General features: G+C 38.6%; 2 protein-coding genes across 3 annotated transcripts; both read left to right on the top strand.

Annotated features, from left to right (window-relative positions):
- Nucleotides 1–2,825: 2,825 nt before the first annotated feature.
- Nucleotides 2,826–9,195, top strand: LOC116204551 (protein RRP6-like 2). Its single transcript, XM_031536693.1, has 14 exons — nt 2,826–3,602; nt 3,740–3,895; nt 4,334–4,492; nt 4,568–4,651; nt 5,133–5,212; nt 5,318–5,368; nt 5,764–5,863; nt 6,671–6,753; nt 6,927–6,972; nt 7,298–7,385; nt 7,502–7,674; nt 7,800–8,102; nt 8,190–8,291; nt 8,407–9,195. Exons 1-14 carry the CDS (start codon nt 2,925–2,927, stop codon nt 9,061–9,063), a joined length of 2,760 nt encoding a protein of 919 aa, XP_031392553.1. The 5' UTR covers nt 2,826–2,924; the 3' UTR covers nt 9,064–9,195.
- Nucleotides 9,196–11,534: 2,339 nt separating this feature from the next.
- Nucleotides 11,535–14,996, top strand: LOC116205838 (membrin-11-like). 2 transcript variants are annotated; one of them, XR_004156590.1, is made up of 5 exons: nt 11,535–11,938; nt 12,994–13,114; nt 13,219–13,368; nt 13,979–14,298; nt 14,454–14,996. XR_004156590.1 is itself a non-coding variant. In XM_031538515.1 (4 exons), exons 1-4 carry the CDS (start codon nt 11,676–11,678, stop codon nt 14,138–14,140), a joined length of 696 nt encoding a protein of 231 aa, XP_031394375.1. In that variant the 5' UTR covers nt 11,535–11,675; the 3' UTR covers nt 14,141–14,818. The 2 variants fall into 2 exon arrangements, 1 of the variants encoding a protein (XP_031394375.1); XM_031538515.1 differs by having other exon boundaries at nt 13,979–14,818.
- The last annotated feature ends 4,171 nt before the right edge of the window (nt 14,997–19,167 follow it).

The following is a 19,167-nucleotide window of genomic DNA, read 5'->3' as shown; positions in this document are numbered from 1 at the left end:
ATGAGATAGTGGGTGTTTCGGCTACGGAAGCCGAGAGGATTGAGCTATAGGCTAGAACCTTAGCTCGATGGATGCCTTGACTCGGAAGCCAAGACTAGATGTGGTATCCGATGGATTGGTAATAGGGTGACCCTGGAAGGTCAATAGGGTTGCCCCGGGAGGCGGTTTAGTGCATGGAAGGTAAAGAGTGCATGTAATTTAGATATGTAAGGTGTAAGTGCAATAAAGGTAAAGATAGGAAAAATAATATGACTAGTTGATTAATGTACTGAGGGGTATTACAATAAAGAAACTCAACTTATATAGGCTAAGCATGAGTGTCGCCCAAGGCAACAAAAACGGGGAAATAAACGATTAACCCAGGTAATTAGCTAACCTAAGGACTATGGGAGAAATAATTCGCTTATTCGGAAAATGTTATTGATCTAAATAGAATAACGAAATATAAATAAAATGAAAATCCACCTACAGGTGAATATCTTACGAAACAAGGTCCAAGAAATCGTCCATGTATATCGATAACCTCTTTCCTTTGCTGCCATGTATATTCTCCACCCAATTTGGCATCTTCTAGTCGACCAAAATGGAATATATCTTTCTTCATTTATCCAATTATGCAATCTTCTATTTCCTCCGGGGATCTTTGCACGTAAGGAAATGAAAGCCACCAAATATGGACGAATATGGCTTTAGCCTTGAAATAATCCACAACCGCAGCCCGCAATGCCAACCGTCATGTGATTGTCCAAAACAGGTGTTACCACGGTTTTGGTCGAGTTTCATCGATAATTCGATCATGGGCCGCGTCCATGGATTCTCGTGGGCTTTATTCGATCCATTTTCTTTTCGCGAAGTGCATAAAATTGGTGTAAGCAACTTCAAAATATTCCATTATCGTTTTAGCTTTTAAATAATACGTTAATAAGAATATGATATAAAATTATTTGTATCCATTATCTCTAGGGTCTTAGACCCATCACTGAATTTATTTCTTTTCTATAACCAAATCTAGACTGATATATTGGATTTTATAGTACTCAAAGACAATTACAAGGACATTAGCGTGATTCATTTTTTTATCACGAACCTTTCCATAAATTTTTTGAATTTGTCGGATGTTGTAGCAATTCTTTTTTTTTCCTTTTTTTTTATTCATTTAAGATGCACATATATAGTTGTGTTCACGCTAAAATCGCACAACCATCTAGCAATACACGGAGGATTCAGGCGTGCTAGGAAGCCGTTGCAAGATATGTGACCTGCCACTAGCTGGCCCTACCGACTCAAAGTGTGTACCATGGCCCTAGAAAGTCCGCGGGATTAATTGGCGGTTAGTTCAAATCCAAGTAATTATTCGCGCCTCAAATGATAATACAGCTCAGGGATTTAGCCGTTTGAATTCTTCACCAAATTTTCTACTTGAACATGAACCTAAGTTCGAAGTCGATCAAGCGGTTATGGAGCCAGCTCAATAGAATTCGACCAACAAACTTAGCCTTGGGAACCGAGCCTAAGATGGGTTAAGCTCACTCGAACAAGTGAACCCAAACTTGAAACAAACCTTGGATGGTGATGCCGAAGGGTGATAGATCCTCGTCTTGATGCCTGGAAGCTCCAAAAACGACGGTGGTTTTGATTCACTAGGAATTGGTTGAAGGTAAACGGTAGGGGAATTGAAAGTGCAGGTATTGAAAGGTGCGACAAACAAAAGTGCAAGAAAGGTAAAATGCGATAAACGAAAGATATAATGAAAGTATCGGTTTGATTGATTGATGTACGGAATCCAAAAATGAACAAAATGACACGTACATATAGGCGTTTACAATGAAAACCTAGAGAATATATTGGAATCGGATACGCCATAATATACAATATCAGAATAAAATTCAAATAGAAAATTTATTCCTAACCTACCTAAAGATAAAATGAGAAAATATATCAGAGATTTATCCGACTTATATATCCGAGATTACACAAGATGTTGCCCCCTTCTTCTTCAAGTAGAATTCGGCTGCCAAAAATAAATTCTTCATAGCCTCTGTAGTGTACGTGCACTTCCATGCATATGCATATATGTGTATATATTCCTTGGGGGCTTAATTTACTGGGCTTACCAGAATAGGCCTCTCCGCTTCCTTTTCTAGGCTTGATTTCAAGCCATTAGGCTTCAGGAATCGGGCTTGGTCTTCCAACAAGCTGGCTTTATCTTTAGAGGCTTTGACTGGTTCGACCTGAATCAATATCCACAGCCTACTTCCTCCAAATCTGACCCGAAATTCCTCTGAGACTCGGGAAAAATTATCAAATTGTCACTCACACATCACGGCTCGGCTATTTTCACTAATTATGAAAAATAGGTGTAAAAAAAGTTGTTTATATAGAGGAAGGGGAACTCCTTCGTGCATATATCTTACAAATAGGCATTTACTAACGACACTGAATCTCGTGAAAGTAACTAATAACTGTTAACAAACTGGCGCACAGAGCGCTATCATCCCGATCCAAATTTCCCAAAATGACATTGCACGTAAAATGACTATGGAAACTTTCTTAGAGCACAGTAGGAGATTGGAAGATAAAGCACTGATACAGCTCATTGTTGATAAAGCAAAACATAAGACAACATGCCTGCGCAACCTTAGTGTTGAATTTCCTAACTCAAGCCTTGCTCTACTTTTATTTGCCTTGGACCCTTTTTTGAAGTTTTAATGAATTGCAAAACAAAAAGAAAAGGGTCAAAATGCTACTAACTCAAACTTCAGGGTGCAAAATTGATGTTTTACATAACTGATGATTCGTTACTTCCACTCTCTCACTGGCACTGGCGCTAGCGCCATCCCCACTCAATCTCTCCTGAACAGGTAACAACATAACTTCGGTACAAAACCCCAGCCCCTCCCTAAAACCCTAATTTACTCACTGCCATGTCCGATCCTCCTCCCCCTCCCGATCAAGCCGGCTCCCTCCGGGCCCAGATCCTCCGGTCCGTCACCCCCGACCTCCACTCCTCCGTCTCCAACCTCCACTCCTCCTCCCGCACCCTCCCCTTCGACCGCGACTTCCATTTTTACTACAATTTCGACGAGTTCCGGTCACCGATCCGCGGCATCGACCGCAACTCCCAGCTCCTCCTCAGCTCCATTGGCTCCTCGGCCGGCCAGTTGATGTCCCGGCCCCTCGGCGCGCTCCCCGAGGAGCTCGACGACGGCTACGACTGGCTTGTCAACCTCAATGACGAGGCCCTCGAGAGGTTCGACGCGTCCGTGGATGAGTTCAAGAGGGTGAGGAAGACGGAGGAGGATAGCGGGAAGCGGATCATGGACCCCGGGGACGGGTTCCAGGTTGTGTCCGGGAAGAAGAAGAAGAACAAGGGGGCGGCAGCGGCGGGGAGCGACGCTGCAGGCGAGGCGTCGAGCGTGCAGGTAGCGGCTTTGAGGGACAAGAAAGTCAGCGGCGCCGTGAGATCAAAGGTTCCGTTCCATATACCGACGGTGAAGAAGCCGCAGGACGAGTACAACATCTTGGTGAATAACTCGAACCAGCCCTTTCAGCACGTGTGGCTGCAGAAGAGCGAGGGTGGTGAAAGGTTTGTTCATCCACTGGTGAGTTTCGCTTTATTGAATTCCTTATGACATTCGAATTTCAGTTCTCGCATGCAAATTGTGATTGAAGAGCTGCAAAGGTTTGCTGATGCTTACTCTCTCTCCATCGCTCTGTTCTTTCTCGCTGTCAATCACAGGAGAAGCTCTCTGTGTTGGACTTTGTTGATAAAAATGCTGGCGACATCGTGCCTCAGAAGCCACTTCCGCTGGAGGAAACTCCATATAAGATGGTCATAGATGTCAAGGATCTCAAAGCATTGGCGACGAAATTGCGTGCAGTTAATGAGTTTGCAGTAAGAGACTTCACCAGGGGTACCCTTTTACTGGGTGATCCGTGTCTGCTGCTTTGGAAGTGACAATCTTCTTGTATATTGATGTTTACTGGGCAAAACATCTTTGTTTTGGGATTAGATTGACTCAAACAGGATATGAAGCTCAGGAAAATTTGATCTTTTCTTTCCCATTGTTTGTTTTCCTTGTGATTAGGACATCTTTTATCTATCGCCACAAAACCAAGGGAAAGAGGAACTCATATTAGTTTTAGATGTTGTTCTGTTTCTACCATTTTAGTGAATTTGGTTTCTAAGGTGCAGTTGCACTAACAGCCTGGGAGGATTCGCAGGCATGTGGTTTTACTTGTGATCGGAGCCTCCTTTCACATGGAACATTTGCTTCAGCATTTCCATATTCGATTTGTACAGGTTGATTTAGAGCCTCTTTTCTAATTGTAGGTTGACTTGGAACATAATCAATATCGCTCTTTTCAAGGGATGACTTGCTTGATGCAAATCTCAACCAGAAGTGAGGATTTTGTGGTGGATACTTTCAAGCTGCGGATTCATATTGGACCATATTTGCGGGAGGTTTTCAAGGATCCTGCCAAGAAAAAGGTTGATATGTGCCTCGTGCCCATTTATTTCTTTTAGGAGATTTTCTTGTCTGTATAATAATATATAGTAAATTAGGTAATGCATGGAGCAGATCGCGATATCGTGTGGCTTCAGCGGGACTTCGGGATATATGTGTGCAACCTGTTCGATACTGGACAGGTAATATGTCCGCTCTTCTGACTTTGATTATCCTGCCCCTTTTAGCTTGTTGGTCATATATCAGGCTTTCAGAAACTGGATTTCTTGAATGGACAATATTGTTGCAATATGATCAAGCAAGCTATCAGTGTTATGTGTTTTTCCATTCATGAATTTATAGTTTGTTTGTGGATATGGACTGAATTGTAGATCTGATTAAAACCATTATTTACGTCACTGGGTTATAAGTTATTTACATTTTGTCTAGATGATGCTGCAAAGAAATAATCTCCTTCTCCAAGTTTATGCAGATTTGATACTCTGTTTTGGCTAGAAATATTTTCTTTATGGGTGCTTAGATGTTTTTCTTTGTGGGTGCTTGGTTTGTTGTTTCTTATATGTAGTTGGAGAGGGTGATCTCAAGCTAACTGCCACTTTTGAACCTTGGCTTTTTCATGCATTCGCTTTCTCAAAAGTGTACTGTTGATTTCTTCATCTACAGGCATCCAGGGTGCTGAAGTTGGAGAGAAATAGTTTGGAGTTTCTCCTGCATCATTATTGTGGAGTTGCTGCAAACAAAGAGTGAGTTTACAAAATACTATTGTGATCTCATGTTTTCTTATCTTTGATTTCGGAGGTTTGCAACCATACAAACGATAGTGAAGTTGACTGCTTTAACCCTTGCAGATACCAGAATGCGGATTGGAGATTACGTCCTCTTCCTGAGGAAATGCTGAGGTAATATGGATTGGGAAGCATTGAATTGTCATTTCATTTTATTTTATTTTTGTATGCTATAATTTTCATCTGCTTACTTCTTCTATGTGACCGTATATTTTGTGTAAGACCCCTCTATGATTTCATAATCCCCAAAGAATGATCTTAAAGTTAGATAGAAAGTATAATTTATATATTCAAGTTACATTTATCCAACAAGGAAACAGGCGATAGTTGATTTCATTTGGAAAGTAAATCTATAGATGCCGTCATGAATAGAAAGATTTTGTTTTAACTTTTGTTTTGGTTTTGAATCTTCCAATTTTATTTTTCAGCTATATTTGAACTTATTGCCTGGACTCCTAAATTTTGCATATTGTACTGTGTTCTAATAAGTAGTCTCTCTCTCTCTATAGGTATGCGAGGGAGGATACACACTACCTTTTGTACATCTACGATCTAATGAGACTTGAGTTGCACAAAATCTCTGAAAATTCAGATACAGCTTTGGTTGAGGTAATGTTCTTTTGGAAGCTGAGCATCTGACTGCCATTGAATCTGCGGAGAGTCTAATTTAGTTCTGATTTTGGCTAGTAAAGCTGACGTGCAAGAAAGCTTTTTAAATTTATGAAGGTGGTTCTAGCAAAGTCGCAATAAATAAATTTGCTTATACAGCTCTCTTTAGCCCTATGTCTCTTATCCCTAGGAGGTCTTCCTCCACTAGCAGGTTTTTTCGAAAACTCCATTTATTCTGGTGTGGATGGCAGGTAGGCCTATACTTCTTGGTTTCAACGAGACTCCTTACGAGCATTGTTTCTATCGACTATTATCTAAAAATAATCATGTTATTAATGACTGGACGAAACCAAGAAATAACACCTCATGTGCAAAATCCCCTGTAAGATTTTTTATTTAATAAAAATTAAAAATTAATACGGGCGGAAGTTTTTCCTACATAAATACTTAAGAACTTTTGCACCTTGGAGCCTTCTCAGGAGTTTTTCCTTGCCATCAACAGCTTTTCAATGAATAACTGAAGTGGCAAATCTTGGCAGTTTCTCCTTGTTTCTGCTTTTACACACAAACAAGGTTAATCTGGAGCATATTTGCAATTGAAGTTTAATTCATACGAAGTTAAGTCATCAACCCTTTTATGCAGAAGAGTCGTAAAAAGAAAAAAAAAAAAAGAGGATGTATTTATTCTAGATAATATAAACAATATAGGCATTGTTGGAGGAGTTAAATGTGATTTATTATGCTGAGCCAAAAATATCACGCTTCATGGGTTTAATATATTGATTGAAACTTCATAGTAATTGGCAGGTCTACCAACGTAGCGCCGATATATGCATGCAGCTGTATGAGAAGGAGCTCTTGATGGAAACTTCATACCTTCATATTTATGGGTTTGTTGCTATATATCGCTATTTAAAATTTGCTGCCAAGATATGTTCATTAATTACCTCGAACATGGTTAGCTTTAAATGTTGTCCCATTTTATGTCCTTTAAATTTTTGCCACCTTCTTTCCATTTAGCTTTCATGAGTATGATCCCTAATTTCTGGTACTGCTGATTCAGGTTGCAGGGAGCTGACTTCAATGCTCAGCAGCTTGCAGTTGTTGCAGTATGTTGATCTCCTTGCTCTCCTCTTCATTGCACTTCCTCTTTATTTTCAAACTGTCAATATGTATCAAAAGCTTCAATAGTGTAAATTTCATATGCTAAACTCTCGTGCTACTTAAGGATACTTGCAGGCTTTCTGTTCTGTAACTCATGTCAAACATCTTTTAGATTTCCTTATTAGCTCTTTAGAAGTCAGTGTTAATATATTAGACTTTTGTATGCATGCATCTATAATCATTAAGATAGTATGTTTAGAAATATTGATGATTTGGCATGGTTTTCTGTCTTTTTTCCTCTAGCAACTCATTTGAGTTTTATATTTGTAGGGTCTCTATGAATGGCGAGATGTTGTTGCTCGTGCTGAGGACGAAAGCACTGGTTATATCTTGCCTAATAGAACTCTTCTGGAAATTGGTATGCAATGTTGTACAAATTCTTATTTGATTATATTTTCATCATGTTACATTATCGTGAATACCTTGTAAGCTTGTACTAACCTCTTCTTTCGTCCGTGGTTTCTGCTGGAAAAGCCAAGCACATGCCTGTCACTACTGGCAAATTACGCCGAATAATCAAATCAAAGCACTCTTTCATCGAGCGGAATCTGGCTTCTGCTGTCAACATAGTTAGGCATGCTATACAGAATGCATCTGCTTTCGAAGCCGTGGTAGAGCAGCTCAAGGAAGCTCGGGTGGAAACAATTGTGAGTTACAGATGTGTAGTTTGATTTTCTTGACGTGCTTTAGCATGGGTTGATGATTACCTTCATTAAAGTTTTTACAATTTTTTTCATCCAATGTATCATGATTCTTTTCATTATTTGGTCAGGTTCCAGTAGAAATTCAACCGACTGATGAAGGAACATTATCTCCTGAAGCTGATGCTTCCCCAAAATTAGCCACGGAAAATGCTGTTACCGAGAATACATCAACTTCCTCGTCTATGGGGGAGGATACTTTGGAGCTTGAAGCTGGTAATACCACAACAGTAATTTCTGAGGATCCTGTCAAAGGGGAGACAAAGACTCCACGCAACAGTATTGTTTCAAGTTCTCACGTGAAGAACCCCCCAAATAATGGACAAAGTAGAGATATTGATGCCAATATAAGGATCCCGAGTTCTGCAACTGCCGTATGTCATCTATTCCTTCTGAGATATGATAATTTGGCTTTTTTCCCTCTCGCCGGACCTCCCTGAGACTGATTATTGTTTCTTCAGAATTCTAGTGCGACTGTTCCGGTGCTGAAGAAGCCAACCCGTGCTTTCGGGGCATTGCTCGGGAACTCAGGCCCGAAGAGAAAAGCCGACATGGCAAAAAAGGTTAAATGCTTTTCCCTGTTTGCATTCTACTCTTCTGGTGGTTCTGCAATAATTTGGGGATCTCAAGTATTTCTGTTGTTTATGGATAAGATGAGCAATGTGATATGACTTGCAGGATGAGGGAGAAAAGAAGCTGGAGCAGATTCGGTCCTCAGTGAACCTTCCATTCCACTCGTTTTCGGGGAAAACCAGCAACGAGCCAATTGAAGATCGTAAGGAAGAGCCTGCTAGAACTTTGGAAGCTTATCATGCTGAAGAAACTTCCACCGTGCAATTATCTACCTCTGATGCTGCTGACGTTATAGTCCTTGAAGATGACTCTGGCGAGGAGGGGCCTGCTGTGAAGAGCTCAGAGAGCGCCAAAGAGTTGGATGGCCAAGTCTCGGTGAGCTCAGGCATGGAAAGAGACGAGGAGGATGAGCCAACGTCCCTCTCTGAGCTGTCCTCGAGCTTCCAGAAGTGCCTGGACTCGATCGGCCAAGATGGCAAGAACAGCTGGAAAGTCGAGAAAAGTAAGACCATACAGGTGAAGCCGTTTGATTACGAGGCTGCAAGGAGACAGGTGAGGTTCGGAGAGGACGACGGAAAAGGGAAGCCAGTGACCGACAGTGGCAAGGACAAGAGTCCAAAGGTCGTGAAGGGTTCAGGGGGGAAGAAGAGTGGGTCGAGCGAAGGTCAAGTCCAGGGGAGCGATGGGGCTAAGGAGTTCGGGCCAGGGAAACGGCGGCAAGCATTTCCTGCTTCAGGCAATCGTAGCGGAACGTTTCGCTGAGTGATGATGCAGGCGGGAAGATGCGAATTCTTTTGTACTCCGAGAAAGACCTGTAGAAAAACGACGAATTGGCAATCGAAAAAAGAAAATTAGGAAGTTATTTATGAATGAATAGTGGCAGCCGCTTCAGTCTACGTACGGGCATAGGCCATGGCCACTTACGGTGACCCAAAGGTTCCGTGCCCCACAGACGACTCCTAACCTTGAAAATTTGGATGTTAATTTTTACTAATTTACCAAATGGAAAAAAGTGTACTCGTTAATTAAAAGTTTAACAGCAAAAACTCGAACGTTCATAACCATGGGGTTACGGATTTGGCAAATTGAGCTATCATTGAGCTAAATCAGTGACGTAATAGAAGGGTGGATGCCATCATAATAGATGAGAATATAAATACTTTCGGGGAAAAAAAAGAAAGCCATAAATGAAATACCTTTGGGAAGTATATATTTTGACTACTTTAGTTTTGATTATATGTTTAGAGCATCTTAGATAGTCTTTTTTTTTTAAAAAAAATAATCTGGGAAAACTATAAATAAACTACTTTTGTTGAATCTTAAATAATCTTATATCTTAATAACGTAAGAAATAAAAGTTAACGATGTTGTTACTCTTTAATATTATAAAGGTCGAGGGTTTTCATTGCCTCATATCACATTTAACTAATTACAAACACATAATTCAGAATTTTTTTTAAAATAAATTATTAATATTCACGACCTCACTCACCGACTTTCTTCTCCGTTATTTTCTCCCTATCCTCCCCTCACAATTCTAGCTTCTATCGCTCTCGCATTTTACAGGTATATTCGTATGTAAACTTTGAAGGTTAATTACAAACACATAATTCATAATTTTTTTTAAAAAAATTATCAATATTCACGATCTCACTCACCGACTCTCCTCTCCGTTATTTTCTCTCTATCCTCCCCTCACAATTCTAGCTTCTACCGCTCTCGCATTTTAAGTGTATATTCGTATGTAAATTTTCAAGCTTCAAACCTTCATATTTAAGAAAGCTGTATGCTCAATTTACACAAGACTACCAACATTATTTTATATCAAAAACAAAAAGACGTACTTTTTCGGTAGGACAAAATAAAAGGTATTTTAGAATACCTCATATCATCTTCCTCATCTCCTCATCTCCACCATACTCGAACCTCTGACCAGAGGGCCAAAGATAGAATGGCTCACCAACAGGCCAAGAGCGAGCTGGTAAAACCTCAGCCTAGGTTTAAGTACAAATTGGTCCTTTACAGTATGGGCTTGCGTACCGAATTGTAAGTTTATTTTTTGGGTCAAACCCGTCTCATTTCGGCCCATCGCACTCTTTCTTTTTCTTTTTTTTGCGGACTCTGATATCCGGCGAACTATTCCAGTTTTAGGTGGCTCATTTCATTAAGAGGTAAAACTCTCTTAATCATGCATTTTCTGTGTCCAAGAAATTTAAAACTAAGATTTTGTTTAAACATAACAAATACTAAACCATTTGAAACCAACATGGGTTGGTATATGCATTTGTTATTTTGAGTGTCAAGTTGCCTCTTACATTTGTCCCGAGCAAAATTCTATCGAGATCTGTACATATAATAAGGTGGAGCTATACTGAACCCGATCAAATGATTTCAGAATGCTCGAACTATTGAATGAAATTCTCTTGGACTATATATATTTTCTAATTTTATAATAATTAAAATTTTTCAAAGATATTCTATGATCCCAACAAAAAAGAATATTTCTATATTTTCTGTTAAAATATTATTAGTTAAAAAATATTTAATAAATCAAGAATTTCCAATTTTTAATATTGTTATAAATTACCAAGTTTTATCTCGTACAAAACACAGACTCCATGACTATATAAGAATAATTTGACAACTATTCGAGTTATTAGAACTTATCCTCATATATATTATACTTTACTTTATGCTTTCTTATTCTGCATAGTGAAAAAATCACTAAAGAATCTATATATTATATAATTTAGACTCATTATATGAGAGTTCACGAAAAATCTCCGTTTGATTGATGAGGAGCCCCCATTCATAATCCTCAACTCTTGGGTGGTCGACCATTCGTTTCCCGTGTGTATTGATATATATAGATTTCTTGACATTTTCATAATTAATTTTTTCAAATTTCCACAATATATTTATGTACTAGAAATTTTCAGAATGATTATTGATTTCAAATTTCTTATTAGAAAATTATAAATATAACAATATTAATATAAAATAAAAACCACAAAAGGTCTGCGCAACGCAAGTTTGAGGATTAGTTTTTTGTGTTTTTGTGTCTTTCTTTTTCAAATTAACTCCTATCTAAGGATTTTTTTGTTTTTTCACCAATTAATTTTTACCCGACAATGGACCCGCAATGACGTGGCATGGTGTCATTGGGTGGTTCGCGTGGCCTGCAACGTCACCGTCCAAATGGCTCGGTGGAAGCTCAAGCCATTCTTTCACTTCGGCATTTCATTTTCCAATTTCCCCCGCGGCAAAAATCCTCAGCTCTTCACAGAGAGAGAAAAACGAAGAAAAGGAAGAACGCAAGGAATTCCGATCGATTGCCGGAGAGCGAACGTTGAATAGGCGACGGATCCGTTTCGATGGCGACGGTAATTGACGGGCCGGGCGGCGGAGGGACTCTGTCGGAGCTCTACCAGAGCGCGAAGAGAGTTCTGCTCAGGGCCAGGGACGGGATTGAGCGGCTCGAGAGGCTCGAGAGCTCCACGGCCGGCGGAGGATTGGACTCGCCGGAGCTGTCGAACTCGATCAAGAGGGATATCTCTCAGATCCAGTCGCTATGCATCGAGATGGACCGCCTCTGGCGCTCCATCGCCGCCAAGTCCCAGCGCGATCTCTGGAAGAGGTACCGCTCTCATCATTTAGGACAGTGGATGCATTCGTATCTGGTGATTTTGGATTTAGTCAGAAGCAGGACTTAAACTAGAGGTCCCGTGAGCTTGAAATTGGCCATCGGTATTCACCTCGGGGATTCCTCCATCTTCCATTTCCTGATCTTGTTAGCATTAGTTCATAGCTATGGCTCGGGATCGCTATTCGCTGATGTATGCTTTAGGTTAGGGAATAATTGTTTGGATTTCAAGTCCCATAGTCTGATCTTGCTGAACTAACACAGACATAAGTTCATCTCTGTGGTTTGCAATCGTGATTAGCTTGGCTTCATGTAACATATTAGAGAATAATTGGTATGGAATTTAGCTTATTATCCTCCTGGACGCAAGTTTGGACGAAGATCTGATGAGCTAGATATTGCCTCTGATGTGGTTACGTTGGTCTTCTTTCTCAGGCAGCTTCTTACAGTATTGTCAATAATTGCTATTTCTATGCTGCTCAATTCATGTTGAACTACGACACTGATCTCCTTGTGTACATACTGCACGATATGCATCACTGAGAACTTATTCTAATTGATGAATTATTTAAAAAGACATTGAAGCCAAAGAAATCGATGCATCAAATAAAACTTGCATTATATATGAGAAGTAAAGGATGTACTTTTAACGTACTATAACAAAACTAGATAAGAAACTTCTAATCGACTAATGAAATGAAATTGTCATTGTCTGATTAAATTGTTTGATGGTAATAAAATTAATGGAACTAAGCAGAGATACAATGTAATTGCGCTAGAGTAGGCTAATTTTTTGCCAACATACTAGCGGCACAATTTTGTCATTTTAATTGTCTGTTTTCTGTGGCTGGAACACCAGCTTTTCCTACTTCTTGCCTTGACTAGTTTAAGGAGTGTTTCCCACCGCTTAAATTATTCTGGAGAGCCCATCTCTCATATGAACTATAGTATTAATGCCTCTAGTTCCGGATTTATCTTTGTATGTTATTGGTTGCAAGTGGGGTGATGTTGAGCTTCTGCTGAACTATGCATGTGCCATTGTAATACAGGAAGGTGGAACAGGTAGCTGAAGAGGCAGAGTCCTTGAGAGAAGGTCTTGATAGGTACTTCTCAAGAAATCAAAAGAGAATGATGGAAGCGAAAGAGAGGGCAGAGCTGCTTGGGAGAGCTGTATGTTATCGTCTATTTAAAAATAAACATATATTAACAATATCGATGTTCGACATAAAAAATTCTTATAGTTCACGATCTGAAGCTTCTAATGCACGTTGCAGAATGGGGAGAATGATCATGTTTTGAGGATTTTCGACGACGAAGCTCAGGCAATGCAGTCTGCTCGTAATTCATCCCGGATGCTTGAAGAGTCTCTTCAAACTGGAGTAGCTATACTCTCAAAATATTCTGAGCAAAGGGAACGTTTGAAGGTATTCACTAACTGGCACTTAGCATCTTTATGTGGATATCCCGAATTCATATTTCAAAATCCCACTTACCAAATAATCTAGAGCATAAGTGGGATGTTAGTCCAATATCTTATCCTCTTATTTGAAACCTCAATCCTTTAACACGCCCAACCAGTGAAGAATTCAACAGAAAATCATATGCTGATTCATGAAGTTTTCAAGGTGATGTATTAAGTCGAAACAGAAAAAATAGGAATCTTTCTATTTGCCATATTGGTCCAGAGGTTCTCATATGAAGCAGCAGCATGGTTCCTTTATGAGCTTTCATGTTCCCTTCTTAGTACTCAGTATACGAGGATCATGAAGAATCCGGACTGAATTCCTGAATTCTCTTTTTCTTCACCTCCCCTACATTTCCTGTTTCAGTCATAATTTTATCCACTTCCTCTGAGCATGTAATTGCCATCGTTGTTTGTGTTCTTATCAAAGCACTCTTATTAAGAGCATTGATTCCGAAGATAGCAAAAATTAGTTTTGGCTAATTTTTGCCTGGGAGGGATACGTGACAAGCCCAGCATTCATGTCATTGTTGTATAACTGATGAGGACTTCCTTTTTATGTGTCGGTTCAGAAAGTACAACGCAAAGCACTGGACGTTCTCAACACGGTGGGGCTCTCCAACTCTGTGTTGAAGCTCATCGAGAGGCGCCACCGGGTCGATGTATGGATCAAATATGCAGGCATGATAGTGACAGTCATCATCTTGTTTGCCTTTTGGAGGTGGACGAGATGAGTCGCAGTGACTTCAGAGGCCACATTGAACATCTCACTCTCCTTAAATCGATCTGATGTGTATGGTTCCCTGGTAGAGCAGTCATCTGAAATGTAGATAAGCAACTTTTTGTGGCGAACATCTGGTGGGGGAAAAATCGAATGCCAGGAGATGTTGAGGTGATTCATTTGAATGTTCCTCTATGCAAGCTCATTCGGATATTCCTCTGATTGGTTTGGGAGATTTTCATGTGGAAGGAAGTTTAGCTAGAAGTCATATAGTTTCGACTGGTATGTTTCTGCTGTATGACGGTGTGAATCGTTGCATTGTTTAGGATGATGGCTACCTCTATACACATGCGGTCTTAAAATTTGTGCTGAAGTTGCAAAGACCAATATATCAGTTGATGGTGGATTTGAACTCCTGAGCTCCTAGCACGGTCCTTGGTTCCGAATACGATATCTGAAGATAGTGAAGGATGGATTTTCCCGCTTTGTGGTGCCAACGACACGGTTTGAAGTCTGAACCATGTGGTGATGAGCAATTGATGTTTATTAACGGCATATTTTGAGCCCACTGAGCTGCGAGAAGTAGTTTAGACTTCTGGATGCCATCTCTCAGAAGCGTTTCATTAAATATACATTCCGGGAATGTCGTTGAAGTTCGCAATTTGAGTTCTGCTGGTCTCCTCTCGTTCAATATCATTGTTGAAGCTCACTTATTGTTAGATCATGTTTAGAAGGTGAATTTGAGACGGATTAGAATAATAATAATGACAGTAAATAGAGAAATAGTGTACCCTTGCTTTGCATTTGGAGAAAATATCATACGAGACTAACACATATACTGTGGTGTTAAAGTCTCAATTTAGTGTCTATCACGTTATTTAATGGAGTCCAAAACACTTATTTCTTTTATATTTTTCTCAACATTTAATTGGAACTAACACATGCTACCTTGGTACGTGTCTTACCTAATATTTCTCTCGCATTTGTTGCCCATAGAAAGCAACGGACAGGGAGGGGCAGTAACACCAATGACCAACGCTTCGCTTGGTCCCCAATGATCTCGGAGGTCACCTAAATAATGAGGTGCTTTTACGGTCTTTGTAAGGTACTCATTTAATTACTTATAACTCGAAAGCGATAATAAATTTTTCCCTTGATAATGAAAATGATCCGTTATGTTTTTTCTCTCAAATGATCCATTAATTTTGGCATGTATGAATGGAATAGAATGGAACAAAATTGAATAAACATTTCATTCCTTAAGAATAGTTAAAGTAATGTTCATTCCTGCATATCAAGCATGATTTTTTTTTTAATTCTTATATCTAAGAATATTTATAGAATGATATATTGGTTTTAAGTCCAATATTTTAATTATACTCTGCCATATCAAGTTCAACAAAAAAAAAATTCTCTCAATACCATAACATTATTTTTTATAAGATTCTCTCATTTTTATTCTATTTCATTTCAATCTATATATGAGCTTATCTAGGACGGTGGTTGCCAGGGGAAAGGGATTGGGGCCTCGACCGCCCTGTCGCTAGCCTCCTTTCTCTTCTCTCTCTCTCTCTCTCTCTCTGCGCTTTTAACTTTGATCTGAACTAGGACCATTTTGCATAATTTAAAAAAATAGAGGCACCACCGCAATTTTTTCAAAATTGCTTGGTTTGCTGAGCGATTAAGGAGAAACAAAAAAATAGGCTCCCGTTAACCAAATTATTAAGTGCGTTTTTCACTCAACTTAATAAGTTAAGTTGAATCTTTTGCTAAACAAACAAGCTAAATCTAATTAGGTACTAAAAATTTTAATTAAAGCACTTATCCGGTGTTATCAAAAGCTTGAGAAAGAACAATAAGTTTTTCGCATGATAATGAAAATAGTGAAGAGGAAATAGAATAAGGGTGAGAGAGGGATGGCAGAAGTGACATATTCGCCTTATAATTAAGAGATTTTGATTTTAGTTCTTTTTCTTTTTTCCGCTCGTGAAGATAAAACATATATTAAGCATAAAAGGATATTAATGGGCCATATTACATTTCTCCTTCCCTGACAAAAACGGAATGCAGAATGAAAGAGATGGCATTAGGACCATTAATACAATAAAATGAGGCCCAATGGGGACTGTTATGAGCAAAAGTTCTCAACCCGAGTGATAAACAATGCATTCCAAGAGGAGAAGAAAGAAAGATTAACATCAGAGAAAAATAGATGACAGCTCTGGTAGCAAGGCAGAAGCTGGCCACATCAAGGGCTTATTCGGTTTAATTTTACTCATAACAAAACAAAATAGCTCATGCAAAGTTAAAAGGTGAACCCCATACATAACCATTTATATCATTCTTTTTCAAAATTAAAATTTAATTTTAAAATTCTACTTTAAAACCAAACGCAGCACAAGTGTCTTTGGAGTCACCTCCAAGGAGCTGATGTTCAGTCTAAATGGTAACTGTGGAATGTTTGAGAGACGCTAATGATCCGTGCTTCACTATTTATATTTTAATTTCGTTGTACTATATCATAAATCTTTCTTTTAATAATTACTTAGAAAAGATTAAAAAAAATAACGATTCTTGTGCCAACTGATTGTAGAATCTTACTTTTTCCTTTTCATTAAGGGTTTCATTTCTTGTCATCTTTCCTCTTGGGCCCGATTCCTTCTTGGTTGGTGGCATTTCAAGGGACTCCTCGCCTCGACTCTGTAATCCTTAGCTTTTTATTAATAGAACTTAGGGCTTTGGCCTTATAATTCATTAAAAAAAATGGAGGTAAATTTCGACAATATCCCATGTAATTTATAAAATGATCAGCGGTACTCATTCTTTCGAAATTAGTCACACTGCCTCTCTTTTCGCTGATTTCTACTCTTTTTTTTCTTAAATCGGATTTGGTTCAGGTAAAGAAATAAGGTGTCGAATCGATTTGTGCAGTTCTGTGACATGAGATCCACGTGGCAAAGTGAATATTCTCTTGGTACCACGTCAATGAAAGAATGGGTGGTGTGTGGCTAAATTTTTAAACGGAAGGAAATCTCTGACTATTTTACAAAGTATAAAAAAGTATAGTCGAAATTTATTTATTTTAAAAAGAAAAAAGAAAAAAAGGAGGAGGTGGGGAAGAGGCAAGTGATCAACTTAACACTTAACAGGGCAGAGGCAAATGGCGGCCAGCTTTACCCGGGATTGGGCAAGTAGTGCTGGAGGGTGGAGAGAGAAGAAACCTCGTTGCTCTCCTCAGTCCTCTCCCTGTGCTGTGAGCGCCATGCACCACGTGGCTCTCAACTCCACTCGATTCGGATACACGTGGTTCGATTACTTATTACGTCGGTGGCCTTAGGACCATAGCCTTTTTTTCACCTTCCGATGGTGGATGGACGTCACGTGATCATACACGACTATCAATTATGATTCGATCCACCGATCAAATCGATAAGAATACTTCACAAATCTATATATTGCGAGTGTGCAAGACGTATGCGGATAGTACAAGGACTATGTGTGCTCATAAGCAGCTGAACTCACAAACTTGTGGATCGAGGACTCTCATAAGCATGACAAATTTTGTTGCTTGCGTTAGCCGTATTCCAAATGATATCGAACGAGCAAGAAGTTCTAGTATTTATATGGAGACTTGGTGGCTTTCCAGGCACCTCATTATTTTCTATTCCCATCTCTCTTTCTTTTTTTTTCTTTTTTTTTTCTTTTCCATTTTTCTATAATAACAGTACGATTAACATTAGGAATTTTATTGTTTCTCCCTAATTATATTATATATGTAATATTACTTGAGATTCTCCCAGTAAAATTAAAAATTGTGCTATCCATGATTTTTCTTTTCTGGGTAGACGGCTGGTTATCGATGAATTTTGTATTTACATAAAACAGGTTATGATGCAAATACTAATTCAATGTTTTCTAAAATTTTCTGCAGGTACTTTAGAAAAAAAAATCCTAAAAAGTATAATAATTGTACATTAGTGCTAGATCTATCACGGCTTTAAATTTCAAATGATTTTTCTTTAACTACGGCATCATTTTTTCATCGTTCCCACTGTTTGTCACCTCCATCGTGAGATCAGTAAAAACAATTCAAAAGATAAAGGAATTCTTTCTTTTTTGGTAATAAAGAGACACGAAAAGTCCTGCCGATAAAGATCGGACTCTGTATCTCGTGATTCTGAGTCATAGGTTGGACAACACCACGAGTCATGAGGCCCAACGTATTATTACGGGGCGTTCTTATATGGCGACTCTCATTAACAAAAAGATTTACATGCCCTTGACGTCAAGAGTTTCTCAGAATACGTATAAATTAGAGAATATTTGAAATCACTTTTTTTTAAAAATCTTTAATCCTAGAAAAGAAGGGTAAATCTATCTTATAGTTAGGTCCACTTACTGAAAAAGGTAAGGAAAAGATTGAAGTTCTTATATTCAGCCAAAAAAAAAACGCTCATATATAACTGTCAACAACCAAAATATACATATATATATATATATATATTTATGCACATCTATCCAAAGGGGAAAAAAAAAGTAATTCATAAAAAGAGAAACTTTAAAAAAATGTTCCTCCGGATTCTTCTAAGATGAGTTTGGGTTTGGAAAAAACAATCGAGCCTAAGAATGGATCAAGGGGCTGGGGCCTTAGGCGCACCTTTTAATTGATGCATTAAGTGGCATTTGCGAATATTATTAATATTTACATATTCTAATTTTAATAATTTATTTTTCGCTCTTCAATGATCACGTCTCTTAGTCTAAGTACAGGGTCCGTCCGTAGTGGCAACCAAGAAAATAATAGAGAAAAGCAGAAGAGTACTTTTCTCCCTAAAATTAAGACATTAACATATTTCCCTATATACTATTATATAAAAAAATATTTCTTTGATGTAATTTTTAATTTGTCAAAATACCCTACTACACTTTTTTTTTGGTAATTAAACACAACATATTTCCATGTATACTATTATAAAAAAAACGAAGAATCTTCTTTGATGTAATTTTTAATTTTTCGAAATACCCTACTACACCTTTTTT

The sequence above is a fragment of the Punica granatum genome, chromosome 4 (assembly GCF_007655135.1).
Source record: "Punica granatum isolate Tunisia-2019 chromosome 4, ASM765513v2, whole genome shotgun sequence".
NCBI classification, from domain to species: Eukaryota; Viridiplantae; Streptophyta; class Magnoliopsida; order Myrtales; family Lythraceae; genus Punica; species Punica granatum.
Note: the sequence above shows the minus strand (reverse complement) of the source record. Positions and strands in the feature narration are given on the sequence as shown.